The sequence below is a fragment of the Kryptolebias marmoratus genome, linkage group LG11, assembly GCF_001649575.2.
Source record: "Kryptolebias marmoratus isolate JLee-2015 linkage group LG11, ASM164957v2, whole genome shotgun sequence".
Lineage (NCBI taxonomy): Eukaryota > Metazoa > Chordata > Actinopteri > Cyprinodontiformes > Rivulidae > Kryptolebias > Kryptolebias marmoratus.
In genome coordinates, this window is record NC_051440.1 from 26673943 (window position 1) to 26689206 (window position 15264).

General features: G+C 46.4%; 4 protein-coding genes across 6 annotated transcripts in view; 1 reads left to right on the top strand and 3 right to left on the bottom strand.

Annotated features, from left to right (window-relative positions):
* Window positions 1-2912, bottom strand: part of LOC108229648 (L-fucose kinase) — a 14705-nt gene extending 11793 nt beyond the window's left edge. Inside the window, exons 1-8 of the mRNA XM_037978289.1 lie at window positions 2539-2912; window positions 1680-1831; window positions 1562-1612; window positions 1360-1485; window positions 846-918; window positions 519-616; window positions 372-452; window positions 177-296 (exon numbers count right to left, since the gene is read on the bottom strand). Coding sequence (XP_037834217.1) covers window positions 177-296; window positions 372-452; window positions 519-616; window positions 846-918; window positions 1360-1485; window positions 1562-1612; window positions 1680-1831; window positions 2539-2620 — 783 coding nt within the window. The 5' untranslated portion in view covers window positions 2621-2912. The remainder of the gene's footprint in view (window positions 1-176; window positions 297-371; window positions 453-518; window positions 617-845; window positions 919-1359; window positions 1486-1561; window positions 1613-1679; window positions 1832-2538) is intronic.
* A 430-nt stretch (window positions 2913-3342) lies between these two features.
* pclaf (PCNA clamp associated factor) lies at window positions 3343-5655 on the bottom strand. The gene is made up of 4 exons (XM_017439866.3): window positions 5494-5655; window positions 4584-4667; window positions 4321-4501; window positions 3343-3500 (listed from the first exon to the last, which is right to left on the bottom strand). Exons 1-4 carry the CDS (start codon window positions 5537-5539, stop codon window positions 3461-3463), a joined length of 351 nt encoding a protein of 116 aa, XP_017295355.1. The 5' UTR covers window positions 5540-5655; the 3' UTR covers window positions 3343-3460.
* Window positions 5656-6068: 413 nt separating this feature from the next.
* nedd1 (NEDD1 gamma-tubulin ring complex targeting factor) lies at window positions 6069-12090 on the top strand. Of its 3 annotated transcripts, none has more exons than XM_017439863.2 (16): window positions 6069-6179; window positions 6916-7059; window positions 7434-7528; window positions 7743-7859; window positions 7929-8069; window positions 8708-8937; window positions 9027-9228; window positions 9356-9479; window positions 9611-9736; window positions 10147-10203; window positions 10281-10370; window positions 10856-11007; window positions 11104-11296; window positions 11372-11519; window positions 11644-11710; window positions 11791-12090. In XM_017439863.2, the coding sequence occupies exons 2-16, from the start codon at window positions 6924-6926 to the stop codon at window positions 11893-11895; spliced, it is 1983 nt and encodes a 660-aa protein (XP_017295352.1). In that variant the 5' UTR covers window positions 6069-6179; window positions 6916-6923; the 3' UTR covers window positions 11896-12090. The 3 variants fall into 3 exon arrangements, with proteins under 3 accessions (XP_017295352.1, XP_017295353.1, XP_024858214.1); XM_017439864.2 differs by having other exon boundaries at window positions 9614-9736; XM_025002446.2 differs by lacking the exon at window positions 6069-6179 and adding an exon at window positions 6220-6350.
* A 1388-nt stretch (window positions 12091-13478) lies between these two features.
* si:ch211-59o9.10 (uncharacterized protein LOC561841 homolog) lies at window positions 13479-15258 on the bottom strand. Its single transcript, XM_017439865.3, has 8 exons — window positions 15071-15258; window positions 14907-15001; window positions 14755-14829; window positions 14437-14515; window positions 14261-14352; window positions 14067-14182; window positions 13883-13982; window positions 13479-13677 (listed from the first exon to the last, which is right to left on the bottom strand). Exons 2-8 carry the CDS (start codon window positions 14940-14942, stop codon window positions 13612-13614), a joined length of 564 nt encoding a protein of 187 aa, XP_017295354.1. The 5' UTR covers window positions 14943-15001; window positions 15071-15258; the 3' UTR covers window positions 13479-13611.
* Between the last annotated feature and the right edge of the window lie 6 nt (window positions 15259-15264).

The following is a 15264-nucleotide window of genomic DNA, read 5'->3' on the forward strand; positions in this document are numbered from 1 at the left end:
GGACTCGTCTGTTTGTTTGGACTCGTCTGTTCGGACTCGTTTGTTTGGACTCGTCTGTTTGTTTGGACTCGTCTGTTCGGACTCGTTTGTTTGGACTTGTCTGTTCGGACTTGTCTGTCAGTTCTGACTCGCAGTCCTCTGATTCAAAGTCAAATCTGAGCGATGAAGGCAGGTACCTGGAGCGGCGGAGCTCCAGAGTCCAGGCCCAGGTAGGTGCAGCCGTCCAGAGGAGGGCTGACGTGAGTCTGCAGCAGCTTCTCTGAGACGGTTCTGGAGAAGAAGACCGGACCTGAAACCTGCAGATGAAAACATCGAGTCATTCCTGGTCTGACGTTTCTGGTTTCGCTCTCAGAGGAAGATGGCGGACGCACCAGCGGCACTTTTCCATCAGCCATCACGGCCTGTTGGATCTGCTCCCTGGTTCCCCTGTAGACGATGTCCCGGATCCGACCCTGGAACCGTCAGCAGAACGTCACAGCAGCCCGGTTCTCACACACACACACAGGAAGGGGTCGTACCTGGGGGTCGCTCAGGTAGACTCCGTGATCGACAGCAAACGAGATGTCACCTGGAACCGCCAAAACCTGAACTCCTGAGAATCCGTCCCAGGACAGAACTGACAAACACACGAGACGTGATGTGAATCAGCTAACATCACTCTGATTGGTGGAAACGAACAGGTGTTTGGTATCTGAGGAGAGGCCCCGCCCCCTTCCTTCTGCTGGCCCAAATAGTCCTTTTTTTTAGTAAAATGGTGGAAAACCAGTAGAACTGAGGCTGGCCTGAATGATTTCACCTGAATCTGGATCAGAACATCATGGTTCTGGTTCTGCTGGAACACTCACCGAAGTCAGGCGGAACGGCGAGGATCATGTCGGTGCTGCAGACCCAAACTCCAGGAGGAGAACCGGGACAGATCTGAAAAACCCAACAGAGTTCTGTGACTGAACGGGTCGCAGCGCAGTACCAAACGTTTACATCGTTCTGTCGGACCAGAACCACCAGAACCACACTTTGATTCTGGGAACGCTGAGTCAGCGTTAACACATTTTTCTGCTCAGTTTTTGGATCCAAACTTCCTTCAGAGATTATTTTAGCTGTTCACAAATCAAAACATTCGGCTGCTGGGGGTTTTAGTTTTTAAAACTTTTTGAAATATTTAACTTTAAGGACAAATATTTTTCAGTTCCTTCAGAATCTGCTTCAACAAACTCTCTGCTCGTCTTCTGCTACTTTTACTTTTTAGCTGCAACTTTGCTAATATTAGCTTTTAGCTTATGTTCTGGTAAATTTAGATGTTTGCTAATCTTTCCCTTTAGCTAGTTTTAGCTTCTGTTTTGCTCATTGAGGTATTCAGACCTGGGTACTGAGCCGGTCCAGCAGCAGGTCCAGAACGCAGACCGGGCCTTGGACCTTCTGACCGGACCTTTCTTCAGGCAGCCAGCAGAACGCTCGGCTGCAGGAGCTCCAGGGGAAATCTCGACCCTGAGGGAGAAGAAGTCGGTCATCTTCATGTAGAAAACAGCAGAAAGCACGAGAACGGACCGGAACCAGAACTCACGGTGTGGAGGATGAGGATGTGAGCTTCATCCAGGACGTCGGCTGTCACCACCTGGAAACAGAGCAGAGAATAAACGGATGACTCCGAGCGGTGACTCTGACAGGAAGCTGCGACGCACCGTGTGTCCGGCTCGGCTGCTCAGGTGTTCGGCCGCCACCAGCAGAGCGTTCAGCGTGGCCCCCCCGCTGCCCAGGGGCTCCTGGCGGTCCCGCACCGTCAACAGCAACGCATCCTGAGGGAGAACGCCGCGCTGCTGCCGCAACTCCAGCTCTGACACACAAACACACGAGACGAGAGGTTTGAGGAGGTCAAACACCTGAACACCTGACAGCAGCATCCAGGAGGCACCTGAGCTGCTTCATCGCCTCTCTGTCCGCCTGCAGAACCTAATTACTTATTTAAACTATTATTTCCAATCCTGCTTTCGGCTGAAGGTCCAGGTAAAAATCCCTGATCCAGCCCTCAGATCTGTTTGCTTTTCCTTTACTGTAGAAACCCTGAAGTCCAGAAGGTTCCTCTGCTCCTCCAGCGAACGGTTTGATTTTACTGACAGTTTCTTTCATCCACACATCAGAAACGAACTGACAGAAACACCATCAGCTCTGTCTGTGTGCACAAACAACTGTGTATTTAGTGAATGTCTTATTACTGTATCATTGGGCTGTTGTCTCCACTGTTTTTGTTTCTATCTTCCTGCTTCTTCATCATTTGCTGCCAACTCTTTAAAGGTCAAACACCATTTAAAGTTTTTATCCTTTTGTTCGGTTCTATTTGTTTATTCTACCAGTTTAACTGTTCTTTATTTCATAAATTTCATTGTACACCTGACATTAAACTAATCTAAACTCTGCAGGACCGAGAAACAGGAAACAGGTTATTTCAAGGTTTATTTGACCACTTCCGTCCTTCAGCGCCCCCGCAGACCGATCGGTGGAACTGCAGCCTCAAAGATCGTGAATTCGACAGATGATCCTCACCTCTCTGAAAAGAGTAGACGCTGTCTTTGTGTTGGCACGTGAGCACGACCACCGTCCACGGAAACCCGCCGCTGGCCGACATCTCCCCGCGGCCTGAATCTGCCTGGAAGTCAAAACGAACTCGCGCGTGGAGGCAGTTGAACCGGTTTAACCCCCACTAACCAGCGACGAGACGGATCACCAGCTGGTTAACCAACCAGAGGGAGCGGGGCGGAGTTAACCGAACCGCAGACCGACTAACGTTAAACTAACGAGCCTGTTCGGATAAAACCGGCAGATTAAACTTTATCTGCTGCTAAAAGTGATAAAAATCAGACGTTCCGATCCGATTACGGTTTACCCGCTTTATTATCATCGTGGTTTGACCGCGCGGGCTTCCGTACCTCCAACCGGAAGTGTTTGATTCCTGGCTGCGGACCTGAAGGCCATTTAATACACATTCTGGAAATAAAGTTTTAATTTAAAGGCATGTTTCAGTCAAAAATGAAACACAAAAATTAGTCAAAATTATAGAAAAATTAAAGCATAATGTGATTATTTCCCAGCTGAGTCACCAAGTGTTTCTCTAGATATTAAAACCAACAAGTTAAAAAAATAAGATTATCGTACATTTTAACCAACTTCGTCTCCAGGTTAATATTTTCCATCAAATAATTTTGTTTCTGGAAACTAAAGTCTAATAAACCTGAACAGACTGATTGCTGATATTTATTAAAGAACTAATAAATGCTAAATTATTTGTTGTTGAACAATGAAATATGTCACACATCAGGATTAAACAGAGCTGAACAGAAAATGAAGAATAAATCATGAAACGTTTCTCTGCAGGTTAAAAACAAGTTTAATGAACTATACAAAAAGAATTCAGTAGAAATTATTTACAGATTTACATTAAAAAGTTCAGATGGAGGCAGAAAAGTGTTCAGTCATCCTCCTCCTCATCAGCCGGCAGAGGTCTGGACCTGAAACACACACACGAAATCAGCAAAGCAAACAAGTAAAAAAAACCTCGATGGGCAGAGCGAGGATCAAACCTACGATCCTTCAGCTTCGAGGATCAAACTGACTGACGTCTAATCTCACTCGCAGCTGAAACAGCCAAACATTCAGCTGAAGCTTTCGTTTGAAGAAACTCCTCTAAAAACTAAAAACCTTTTTACCGTTGAGGTCAACGTGTTTGTTTTTAACATCCCAAAATGTTAAACTGAGGCTTTTGTTGTTCTAAAACTGCGAGGTTTCATCTTAACAGCTTAGATAAAATATTCTACATTTAGAGCTGGAAAAACTCTCTGATAAGTCCTCCTCAGCTAAAGGACGCTGTGGACACCGTGGTTTATCTGCAGAAACCAGCTTCTGTCTGAATCTTTCATCTTTGTAGCCGAAAAGACTCTTTGGACTGCTCTAGGTTTGATTGAAGTTGTTGATGATGTAAAAAAAAAAGCTCCAGAGAGAAACCTTAGACCCAACCTGGGGCTCAAACCCAGGACCGTCCTGCTGGGAGGACACAGGGCTGACCACTTCAGATTTTACATCAAGCCTGAACTTTGTGACTACATGAATAAAGTTTACTTCCTTACAGACCACTAATCCTTCTGCATTTCATAAGATATGAAGCTTTGCACTTTTTAAAAACTCTGTTGGTTAATTTATTCGTCCAGCTCGTGTCTGAAACTTTGGTGTGTCGTTTCTCACTCAGATATTGAACCACCGGGACGAGCAAACCCACAGTTGAAGACACCCTGAGCTCAGAGACCTGCTGCGGGTTAGAAAAGATTAACATACTTCCTGCTGGCCTTCGACATCCCACTGCCTCCGGCCTCCTCGTCATCCTCAGCCTCCTGGGGTCTCTGGTTCTCCTTCTCTGGCTTCCTGGGAGGCCCGCCGAAGAAGTCCCCGATGCCTTTCTGCCAGGTGGGGGTGGGACGGGGACATACCGGGTTCCCACCGGCGTATTTGTTCTTTGCTGTGAATCAGAAAGCTCAACGTCAGATCATCACAACGGGTCTGAGTTGTGTGTTTGTGTCTGACGTGGGACTGGGACTGACCCGGAGTGGACGAGCTGCTGCTGGACGACGGAGAGTTGGCCGAACTGGAACCCAGAGACTTCCTGGGTGCTGAAGCTGCAACAGCTGCAAAACGAGATCAACAGGCTCATGTCAAATAAAAACTGAAAGGTGCACATTTCACTGCAGCCTGAGAGGAAACAAGAACCGTAAGATTACAAAAAGAAACCTGGAAGTTAAAAAGCTATTGGGAAGGTAACCTATCATCAGGTTTAAATGTGTTTAACCGGTTAAACTATTAAAAATCTCGACTCACAGATAAGCCACTATTTGCTCAATAAGTTTAATTATAAGTTCAGAACAACAAATTATTTGTAAGCCGAATTTCCCGAATGACCAAAAGAATTGAAAACATACGTTTTTATAATAGTTTAATAGCTTTCCTTCCATCAGAAGGAAGAACAGATCTAATTAGGTCATTTTTAGCCGTGGTTTGGTGCCACCTCCGCACTGCGGCGCTTAAAACTGGCGCCACATCGACAGAAAAAGTCTCACTAAACTTTTTAAAATCATTTGTGAACCTGACAAGTCCTCGTAGTCATCAAAATGTTAAGTTCAAACTGGTTTCTGACGAGAAAGGTGAGTTTAAAGTGTTTTTAAATCTGTTGTGTTGTTTGGAGGCTGTTGGCGGGAGGCTGGATGTAGGACGAGCAGGCACGGATTTATTACATTAATAAGTTTACATTGAACACATGATAACGAATACAATATGTAAAATATATACTTTATATTAAGATAATGATCAAAAGAAACAATATGTCGTTCTTTTATTCGCGTAGTTTGGCTGAATGATCCGAGCCCGCCAGACTTAATGAGAAAACAGTCAAATTCTTTCATAAACTAACTAATAAAAGTTTACTTTGAACCAGCTACCTAAACTTAGTTACTGTACCTTTTCTGTACGATGCTGGAACACTATCGGCTTTAGTCCTCACCATACTGGCAGCGATCTGTGCGGTAACACGATGTTTAAGCACCAAATACCGACCACAGTGAGTACGGCGAAGCTTCCCGCCTCAGTTTAAAACGAGCAGCGGATGGGGCGGGAGATTTCTTCTTCTCTTTGCCAATTCTGACGGACTCGGGCACGATATTTGAGCCCCTGCCCCCTTGTGGTGAATGCAGGCAACAGCAGCTTCAGAGTCAGTCTCGCACTGAAAACCTTTTGTTTTCCCATTGATATATTATATTTTATCATTTATCTAGACAAGCTTAAGTATGAGTATGCAAAACAGGCAGTAATATGTAAAAGGAAGTCGAACTATGAGCCTTGGTTGAGTCGTAAAAGTCAAGCAGAAATACTTAAAAGGTCAGAAACAAACATTTAGTTGTATATTATTGCCCTGAAATTGCTTACCTTTTTATAATGATTGCATATTGTAAAACAGAGTGACTGTAAATAAACCTGATCAGTTACAACATAATAAATAACATAATTTTATTAGTTTTTGCTCGTCTGGCTGTTAACGCGCGTTAAGCTTTTTGTCCTCGCTGGTTTGCCGTAGTGGCGGTTACAGGCAGCAGGAGGATCATAAAATAAATATTTTCATCAGTTCTAAGGATTATTTTTCTCTCTGGGTTTGTATTACACTTCTTATGGGACAGTTTTAAACCTTTCAAACCTTTTTTCTCTTGTTTGGAGCAGTTTTCTGCCTCATATGTGGCCGTTTGGTAACTTTAACCCGCTGGAAGTCGCGCTGCTCGGTAGTTAGCTAGTTCCGCTGGTTAGTTTAACTTTAGGAGCTAAAGGTGGGTTTTAGACAAATCTGTGCGAATTATTAGTGTTTTAAAAGCTCCTACTGCTGATTTAAGGTCATTAAGATGTAACAGTTTAAAATACTGTTTGTGAGGAGTTAACAGAGTCTGAAGTGAAAGACTTTAACTTAATTAGTGAAGATAGTTTTAACCTGAAACAGCCTAAAATATTACTTTTAGAATGTTTTTAACTAGTTTCAAGCTAAAAATGTTCACTTTTATTGATGTATACCTTTTTATTTAAAAAGTGTCACCATAAATGACTTTATTGACCTAAATCTCCTACTTTAGTTTTGTTCTTTTAATGTATTTTCGTTGAATTAAGAACTGTGCTTTTTTTGCTAAAACAAGTTAAAATGAGGCTCAGTTTGTTTTTGGTTCTTAATTATATATCTTTAATAACATAAAGATCATTTTGCAGCTACAGATGAGTTTTGCAGACAAAAACATCCAAATAAAGACAGTTTCCATCCTCAGACTGACCACATTTTGATTGACAGCTGATTTGACCCAGTCCAACCTCCTCCTCTCACTGAGGTGTGTTTGTTTTCTCCTCCAGCTGTTGCCATGGAGGAGGTGACACGCCTGGTGTCCACCGGAGACTGTGTGAAGATCTGGGATGCGGTTACCATGGCGCCGCTGGAGCAGTTTAACCCCCACAGCATCAGTCACCCCGTCGCTCAGGCCTGCTGGAGCTCCAACAGCATCCGACTTTATTTAACAAAGAAATATACTGAGAAACCATCGTTTTCTGTCATCTTGGTTTGTTTCTCCTCCTTTTAGGAAGATTACTTAAAAACTAATGAACAGATTATGATGAAATTTTCAGGAAATGTCATCACAAAAACCAGTGATTAACTTGTGGTGATCTGGATCACAATCCGGACTGAAGAATCATTTAATGACCCCGTGGTCTTGGTGGAGGTTTGTGCTTTTAGTTGGCACCTGTTTGAACCTACCCACCTGCTTCTGTCCCTCAGTTTCCTGTCAGTTTGTCTCTAATTTGAATTTGTGTGAATGTTGAGTCGTCGTGATCCGACGCAGTGAAATGTTTCCATCCTTGACCGGCGGGTTCAGATCAGTACCTGGTGAGCGCCAGCAGCAGCGGGGACAAACTGGTGGTCTCCAGTCTGAAGTCCAGCCCGGTGCTGGTGGTGGAACTGGCTGACGGGGTGAGTCCAGAACCAACCTGAAAACTGATCAGCATCGTTTTCTGGGTCACCCAGTTTATTTTTATTATCACCTAAAAGCTGGAAGACAAAATCAGACAAAACCTTTAAATTATTTCAGGTTTTATTAGAAGCAGAGGAGCTGAAATGATGTTGAGTTTGTATCAGATTTAAAAAGTGCTTCATCACTGATGATTGTTTCTGGTTGTGTGTTCAGAAAAAACAGACCCGTGTGTGTCTGAGCTCCTCGTCTCAGTTTCTGGTCAGTGGAGGTCTGGATCACTGCGTCCACATCTGGGACCTGAAGACCAAGAGGCTGCACCGCTCCCTCAAAGTGAGACTTCACGGTCCTGAAACCGCCGCTCGCAGGATAAACAGCTAACCTGAGAATCTGTCTCTTCAGGACCACAAAGAGGAGGTGACCTGTGTGTCCTTTAACGCCAATGACAGCTGCGTGGCCTCGGGCTCCACCAGCGGGGACCTGGTCCTCCACAGTCTGACCACCAACCTGTCCAGCAGGGCGTTCGGCCACGGCAGCAACCAGGTGGGACAAACAGCTGATTATCTGCAGCTTTGATCAGGAGGGAAACTGAGGCTGAGATGATCCTGAAAGCATCTTTCATCAGTAAATACTGTTTTGTTAAGGTTTTATCAGGTAAAATCACCTGGCAGCTGAGTCTAATCCTGAAGAATTCAGGTTGACTCAAACTGATTGACAGCTCTCTGCAGCCAATAGGATCTCTGCTTTCCAGGATGCAGGAGCCAATCAGAGTCAGAGCTCAGACCCTCAGAAGCTGATCCTGTCTCTGCAGCGGTTAACTGGACCTCCCTGAGTCGTGTCGCTCAGACGGTTTAGTTTCTCTTCAGGCTGCAGATGTTTTCTCCTCCTTCAGGTCGGTTTATGAGCAGAAGTCTGGTGACTCACCTCTGAGCTCAGAGTTTGGCCTGTTGGACCGGCACCAGAACAAAGACAGATTATTGGCTGCAGGCTGCCGGCTTGACGTATATTATCACCAACTGGATAAATCTGTTTTTAGTAGACAAGAACATGAGAACAGCAATTTAATTTATGCACAAACCTGAAGAGGAAAAGTCAAACTTACTGTTTGTTTGGGGGCGTCCCCTGGTGGACACGTGTCCTCTACGTCTCTGATGTGACTCCTCCCTCTGCTTCCTCCTCAGCCCATCCACGACCTGCGGCTGTCCTCGGTGAAGCGCTCCCTGCTGGGCAGCGTCTCCGACAGCGGCACCGTGGTCCTGTGGGACTCCAACACCCAGAGGGAGCTGCACGTGTTCGACGGCGCCCACAAGGCCCCGGGCTCCGGCCTGGCCTTCTCCCCCACCAGCGACCTGCTCGTCGTCAGCGTCGGCCTCGACAAGAAGATCGTCTGCTACGACACGGCCAGCAAGATGTGAGCGAGCGAATACCAGACCTCGGTCCGGTTCCTGTCAGGGTGGGCTGCAGGCTGACAACGGTAAAAACCCATCTGTGTCTCTGCAGAGTCCTGAGGTCCATCCGTGTGGACAGTCCTCTGACCGCGGTGGACTTCACCATGGACGGAACCGGTCTGGTGGTCGGCTCCACTCAGGGGAAGATCTACCAGTACGACCTGAGGAACACCAGCACCCCCACCAAGACCACCGTGGCCCACAAAACCTCCGTCACCTGCCTGCGTTTCCAGAGCAACACCAGCCGACACAAGGTACCGTCAGGAGGGGGAGGAGGGAGGAGGAGGAGGAGGGGCAGCAGCAGCACCGACCTCAGCCTCAGCTCCTGAAGACCAGTTTGGCTTTTTAACAACATTAATTCAAATCTTTCTTTGTCCTCAGTCCAGTAAACTGGGAGCCACCAAGATCTCCAGCACCAAGAGATCCAGCTCCAAACTGCCCAGCAGCCACTCAGACTCCGCCCCCAGCACAGGCCCCGCCCCCCACAGACAGGTGACCGGCACAGGTGAGTCATCTCATGTTCCCGGCTCACAGTGGATCCAGAAAGATTCTCCTGGGTCTCCATCAGAAGAGTTGTTTGGACAAAATCAAACCTAAATGTTGAAGAAATGTTTCTGTAAGCTCGACTCTGTCCAGCAGGAGGCGCCGGCGTGGAGACGGTGAGCCGCGAGGCTGAGGGCCAACAGGGGGCGGGGCAAGGGGCGGAGCCTGTCCCTGCCGTGGGGCGAAACAGTCTGGACATCTTCTCTCCGACTCGCGAAGGTCAGGAAAACATGACGCCACGTTTAGAAAGGTTCAGTCGAGAAACTCTCAGATTAAACGAATATTTCAAATAAAATAATAAATATAATTTAATCAAAACCTTCAGATTAATGTCCTCCAGACGTTTTTCTCTTGTTTTGAGTGAAATCTGTTTTATTTACAGAAACTAACAAAAACTTTCAGATGGAACAACTTTAAAACTTTTAGATGACCTCAGATAATCTCAGATTAACTCAGATTATCTCAGATTAACCAGATTATTATAGAACAAAATGGTGTCCGTGAGCCTTGTCCTCCAGTTAATAATAATTAAATATTGAAACAGTTTTTGTCTTCAGGACGTCTCAGGTTGTCCGTCTGTCCCGCTCGTGTCAACAGAACTTCATGTCGGTTCTGTTCTGGTGTTTCAGGTCCAGACTCGGGGAACCAGGGGAGGACCGGAGAGACCCTGTTTGGAAGAACGAATGGTTGGACAGGAAGTTTCACAGAAACCGTTTTTAAAGATGGCGCTGGTTCTGCACTGATGTTAATCCTGTTTCCATAGTTACCAGTTTGGAGACGCTGTCCAGAGAGGACGGGGGTCAGCAGCTGGTGGGTCGGGGCAGTCTGGACATCTTCTCCCCGGTCCGAGAAGGTCAGAACTTTGTCCCTTAAAGCTCCTCTAACACCAAAACCATTAAACCGAGTACAAGTACTTCGTTAGAGTACTTACTGACACAAAGAACCAATACTGGTACTAATAAATACTGGTTTAATACATACTGGTACTGGTACATACTGGTACTAATACATTCTGGTACTAATACATACTGGTACTGGTACATACCTTTAGAAATGGCAGAGGACTTTAGTTTTGGTGTTACCTCCTCAGGAACAGCAGGGAGATCGTCGGGAAGCTCGAGCTCAGATCCGTATTTTCCCAGAATCCTTTTCTGCTCAGAGGTTAGCAGGTGGAACGAGCAGCTCCAGCAGGTCTGCACGTCCCGTCCCGTCCCGTCCCGTGGACCTGGGACCCAGTCTCGTCCCGTCTCATGGACCCGGGACTCAGGTTCTGGTCTCTGACCTGCTGGCAGCGCTCAGGTGTTCGTTGTCATGGAGACGGGTGTGGTCGTGTCTCAGACTCAGGTACCGGATCACAGCGTAAGACCCCCCTGGGAAACCAGCTGGGGGCGTCTGCAGGCCGCTGCTACAGCTCGCTGTCCATCTTCCAGTCCCCGCCGCCCATCAGAGAGGAGGAGCCGATCAGTGCTGAAGCATGTGACTCCAGAAAGGTGATGACCTCTGACCTCTGACCTCAGTTGAAATCAAACATCTGTCAGTCAGGTCGAGGTTTTGATGAAGAGTTTTGTTTCTTCGTGGTTCCACAGTCCGATGAGGCCAGCGGCTACAGTCTGGAGGGAGAGGCTCAGACTCCGCCCACCACATCCCAACAAACCAATCAGAGTCAGGCGGCCCCGCCCTTCTTCACCCCGGAGCCAGGCCTCCGCAGAGCGAACGGCGTCCAGTCTCAGCTGAGCTACGACTCACCTGTCTTCGGGACTCCGCCCCCCAGCGCAGCAGGTACGCCTCTGTTTCCATGGTGACAGCAGGAGAGGTCGGGTTCTGGAGTCTCTGATGTTCTGGTTCTGGTTGAAGCTTCAGGTCCAGCTGCGGCAGCCGCCGTGTCCTCTTCTCTGTCCCAGAACATCGCAGACGTGGTCGGACAGGGAGGCTCCGCCCCGCTGACATCGCTGCAGATCCACTTCATCCAGAACATGATTCACGAGACTCTGGAGGAGTTCAGGTCCGTCTCTGACCTTTGACCCCGCCTGTGTTCAGTCTGGGTTCAGGTGAAACACTGAGCAGGTGTGAGAGGAACCTGAAATCATGAGAAGAAGAACTTTGGTGTTTGTTGTTTTTGTCCCCAGGACCGCGTGTCATCAGGACATCATCAACCTGCAGGTGGAGATGATCCGACAGTTCTACATCCAGCTGGTACCGACTCCTTCCATCTGTGTTTAACCCAAACATCTGTCCAGGTGTGTTTACCTGCAGTGTGTGTGTGTGTGTTTCAGACGGATATCCACGGCCTGATAGAGAAATATTCAGTCAACGAGTCTCTGGTGGAGGAGATCGAGAAGCTGCGAGAGGAGAACCGGCGCCTGCGAGCTAACTACTGATCGTCTGACCCTTGACCCCGAGTGGAGTCTGGCAGGCTGCAGCGCCTGTCAGACGAGCTGAGGGGTTCACGACCTGCAGGGAGAGAAGGACTTAAATCTGCCGTTTAATTAAAGACGTTTTTATTATTTAATGCGTTCAGTGTTTCAGTCATCATGTTTGTATTTACCAAAAAAATAAAGACTTGTACAAATCAACAGTTTTATTTATTCTTTTCTGTATAAGAGTTTCAACACGTTCCAGAGAAAGAAATAACTCAGGTTTTAATCTTTTTTCATTCTTTTTCAAACCAGAAAACAGATTCTGACAAATATAAATATAATTTATAAAAAGACAGGGATTTATTTTCTCAACTGTAAATAAAACTGTTACCAAGAAGAAAATTAAAAAAATATATGGTGGTGTATTTAAATACCAGAGATTGAGATATTCATATGAAATGTCTGAAAATAGTCGAGGATGTTTTAACGAGTAAAGGGTTAATTTTCTGATAAAAATTATTACATTTTTTAAATGTATATTCTTTTTTTTTTAACTACTTTTTGGCTCAGTTTAATTAAAACTTTTTAGATTTAACTCTGTTTTCTGTTACAGCGTGGACCTCAACAAATCTTAGTTTAAATTTCTATAAAGTAAATTAAAATAAAGTTTAAAAATGCCAGTACTTTCAGCGGTCCCGTCGAAGTGCGCATGCGCACACCCGATGGTTGGGGATTGTCCTCTTGACCCTTGCCATTCTTTGGTTTAGCTCGTAGCGGTGTTGGCGATGTGCGCATGCGCAGTGGACGTTGTGTTTGGGGTTTACTCTTGAGCTGCGTGACTCTTTGGTTGTTTACTTTATCTCAGCTTGTTCTAAAGTTAAAAAGTAAAGTTTTTTTTTTTAATAAGAGTTTGTCTGAACAGGTTACAATAAACCCAAAAATAAAACTGAGTAAAATGTAATTTATTGTGTAAATAATTACCTGAGCTATGAAACAAGATGACCTTTGACCTTTTTAAATGCAAATGAACCCCACCAGGCAGACAGAGAAGATCAGTTTTAAATGAAATTAAATTAATTAGTTTGATTTCAGTTTGTTTTAATTATCCTCAGATTTTCTGTTACTTCAGGGGAAAAACATTTGTTGGAAACTTCATGTTGAGTTCAGGTTCATGGAGAAAAATCAGGAAAATTCCATTCTGAGGAGCTGCAGGAACAAAATGTTCTGTTTGGATCGTTTCTAAATGATTAAATCATGTTTAACTTCTGCTGTTAACTTTTTAAACCTGGTGTGAACTGAAACATCAAACCAAAAAATCGTAAAACTAAAAATAACCGAGGAGCTGAAGGTGGACCGGTCAGTGGTTCTGTTGACTGGTTCCGGCTGAGTTCTGCAGAGATCCGACTCCACAAGGAGGTTTGTTTCTCCATCCACAGATCATCAGATTATAGATGATTATTGAACTAACTGAATCTCCTCCTGTAACATGAAACCTGTGAAGGAACCTCATTAAGAACGGGTCGGTCCAGAACCCGGAGCGAATCAGGGCGCTGCTCCACCTGAGGAAGAACCGGGCCTGAAGAAACGGTTCTACGAGGAGTAAAAACGTTAGAAAAAGTTCTTTATTTGATGTAAAACAGAGTGAAGAGCTTCACTCCTGCAGAGTTCCTCAGTGCAGAAAGAGCAATAAAAACAAAAAACAAAAAGACGCCGAGTCGTTCTTCATTAAACGCCGAGTCATGCTGTCAGGGTGTCAGGGGGGTCTGACAGGTTGGCTCTGCAGATCGGACACGTGTTGTTGTCCTGTAAGAACAGACGGGGACAGAACAGAGACGTTCCTCAGAGTCAGAGGTCTCACTCTGGACAGAAAATCTGCCGCTGCTGCTTCAACAGAGAAGCAAACAAACAGAACTCAGAGTTTAAAGCTCCTCAGTTTATCCTGAAGTGCAGGTCTGCACTGAATGTAAACACAGCACTCTGGAAGCTGGGTCAAAGTTCGAGCCCGTACCTTCAGCCATCGGTCGATGCACTGGATGTGGTAGTCATGGAAACAGGGCAGTATCCTCAGCTTCTCTCCGTCAGAGTAGTCACAGAAACATATCTGACACCTGCCAATCAGCGAGCAGAACAATCAAACCTTACAGACGGTTCTGACACAGCGAGGTTCTGTTCTGACCCGCTGCCAGACTCACCGCGTGGTCCCGCTGCTCGCAGACCGGAAGGTTCTGGTGGGAAACCTCTGGATTTCCCTGCGGGACATTTTCTTGGACACAACGGTTCCCTGGTGCTCCTCGAACTCCAGAAGAGCCTGAAAGAACCGAGACGTTCCTTCAGAGACCCGATTCAGTCCGGGTTCTGAACCTGAACCTGACCTCCTCTTCCTCACCTCGTAGTCGTTTCCCTGAAGATCGTCTGAAAACTGTGGCAAGATGTTCCTCCTTCGGCCCCGCCCACGCTGCCGGCGCTGACCAATCAGACCTGTGGAAACACACCTGCTGCATCAGATGTAATCAGATTACAGCCAGGCTGCTCGTCTTCATCAGTTTAGAGAGGAGGTTGGACCTTCTGCACCGTTGTCCATGTCCACCAGAGGAGAGACGACAGCCAGAACCTGAGACACCCAGCGGGGCTCCATGTAGAACTGCACACAGAACCACAGTTAGAACCCTGGAACCAGGACCAGAACCAGGACCAGAACCTTCTCTGAGACCATCAGGATTTTGGTTTAACTTTAAGTTTGATCCACATTATTTTTCTTCAGTGCCGTAAAAATATTTGTTTAAAGCTTTAAATGTTTATTTTTAAAGTTTATATTTAGAAAATTGATATTTTTAAAATATTAATAAATGAAATAAAATGTTTCGGCTGTTTGTTTCTCACCCTGCCGTCGCCCCGCTGAGGAAGAGGAGGATGAGGAGGATATCTGCTGAGTGACTCCTCTCGGTCAAACTGAGCCTGCGACACAAACACAAACAGGAAGTTGGCTCCAGCTGCTCCACCTGCTCAGGTGAGACGGTGTCTGAAGCTCTCACCTGCAGGCTGCGAGCCAGAGCCTCATCTTCCTCCATCTGTAACGAGCGGACCGCCGCCTCTTCATCGTCGCTGATGACGATCTGCTCCACCACGGCTGCGGCAGAAACAACCAATCAGAAACGAGCTACCTGCAGCCGTGTCTGAACAGGAAGTGAATCCTGACCTGGGGAGCAGTCCTCTTCTTCTCCGTTCAGCCATCTTCTCTCCTCGTCGGTCAGGAAGGTCAGAGAGTCGGAGTCGGAAACCGCAGCAGCTGAGGAAGAGGAGGACGAAGCCTCCGTCTGAGTCCGCTTCGACTCGGGTGTGAGGTAGGAGGAGGAGGAGGAGGAGGAGGAGGAGGAGGAGGAGGAGGAGGAG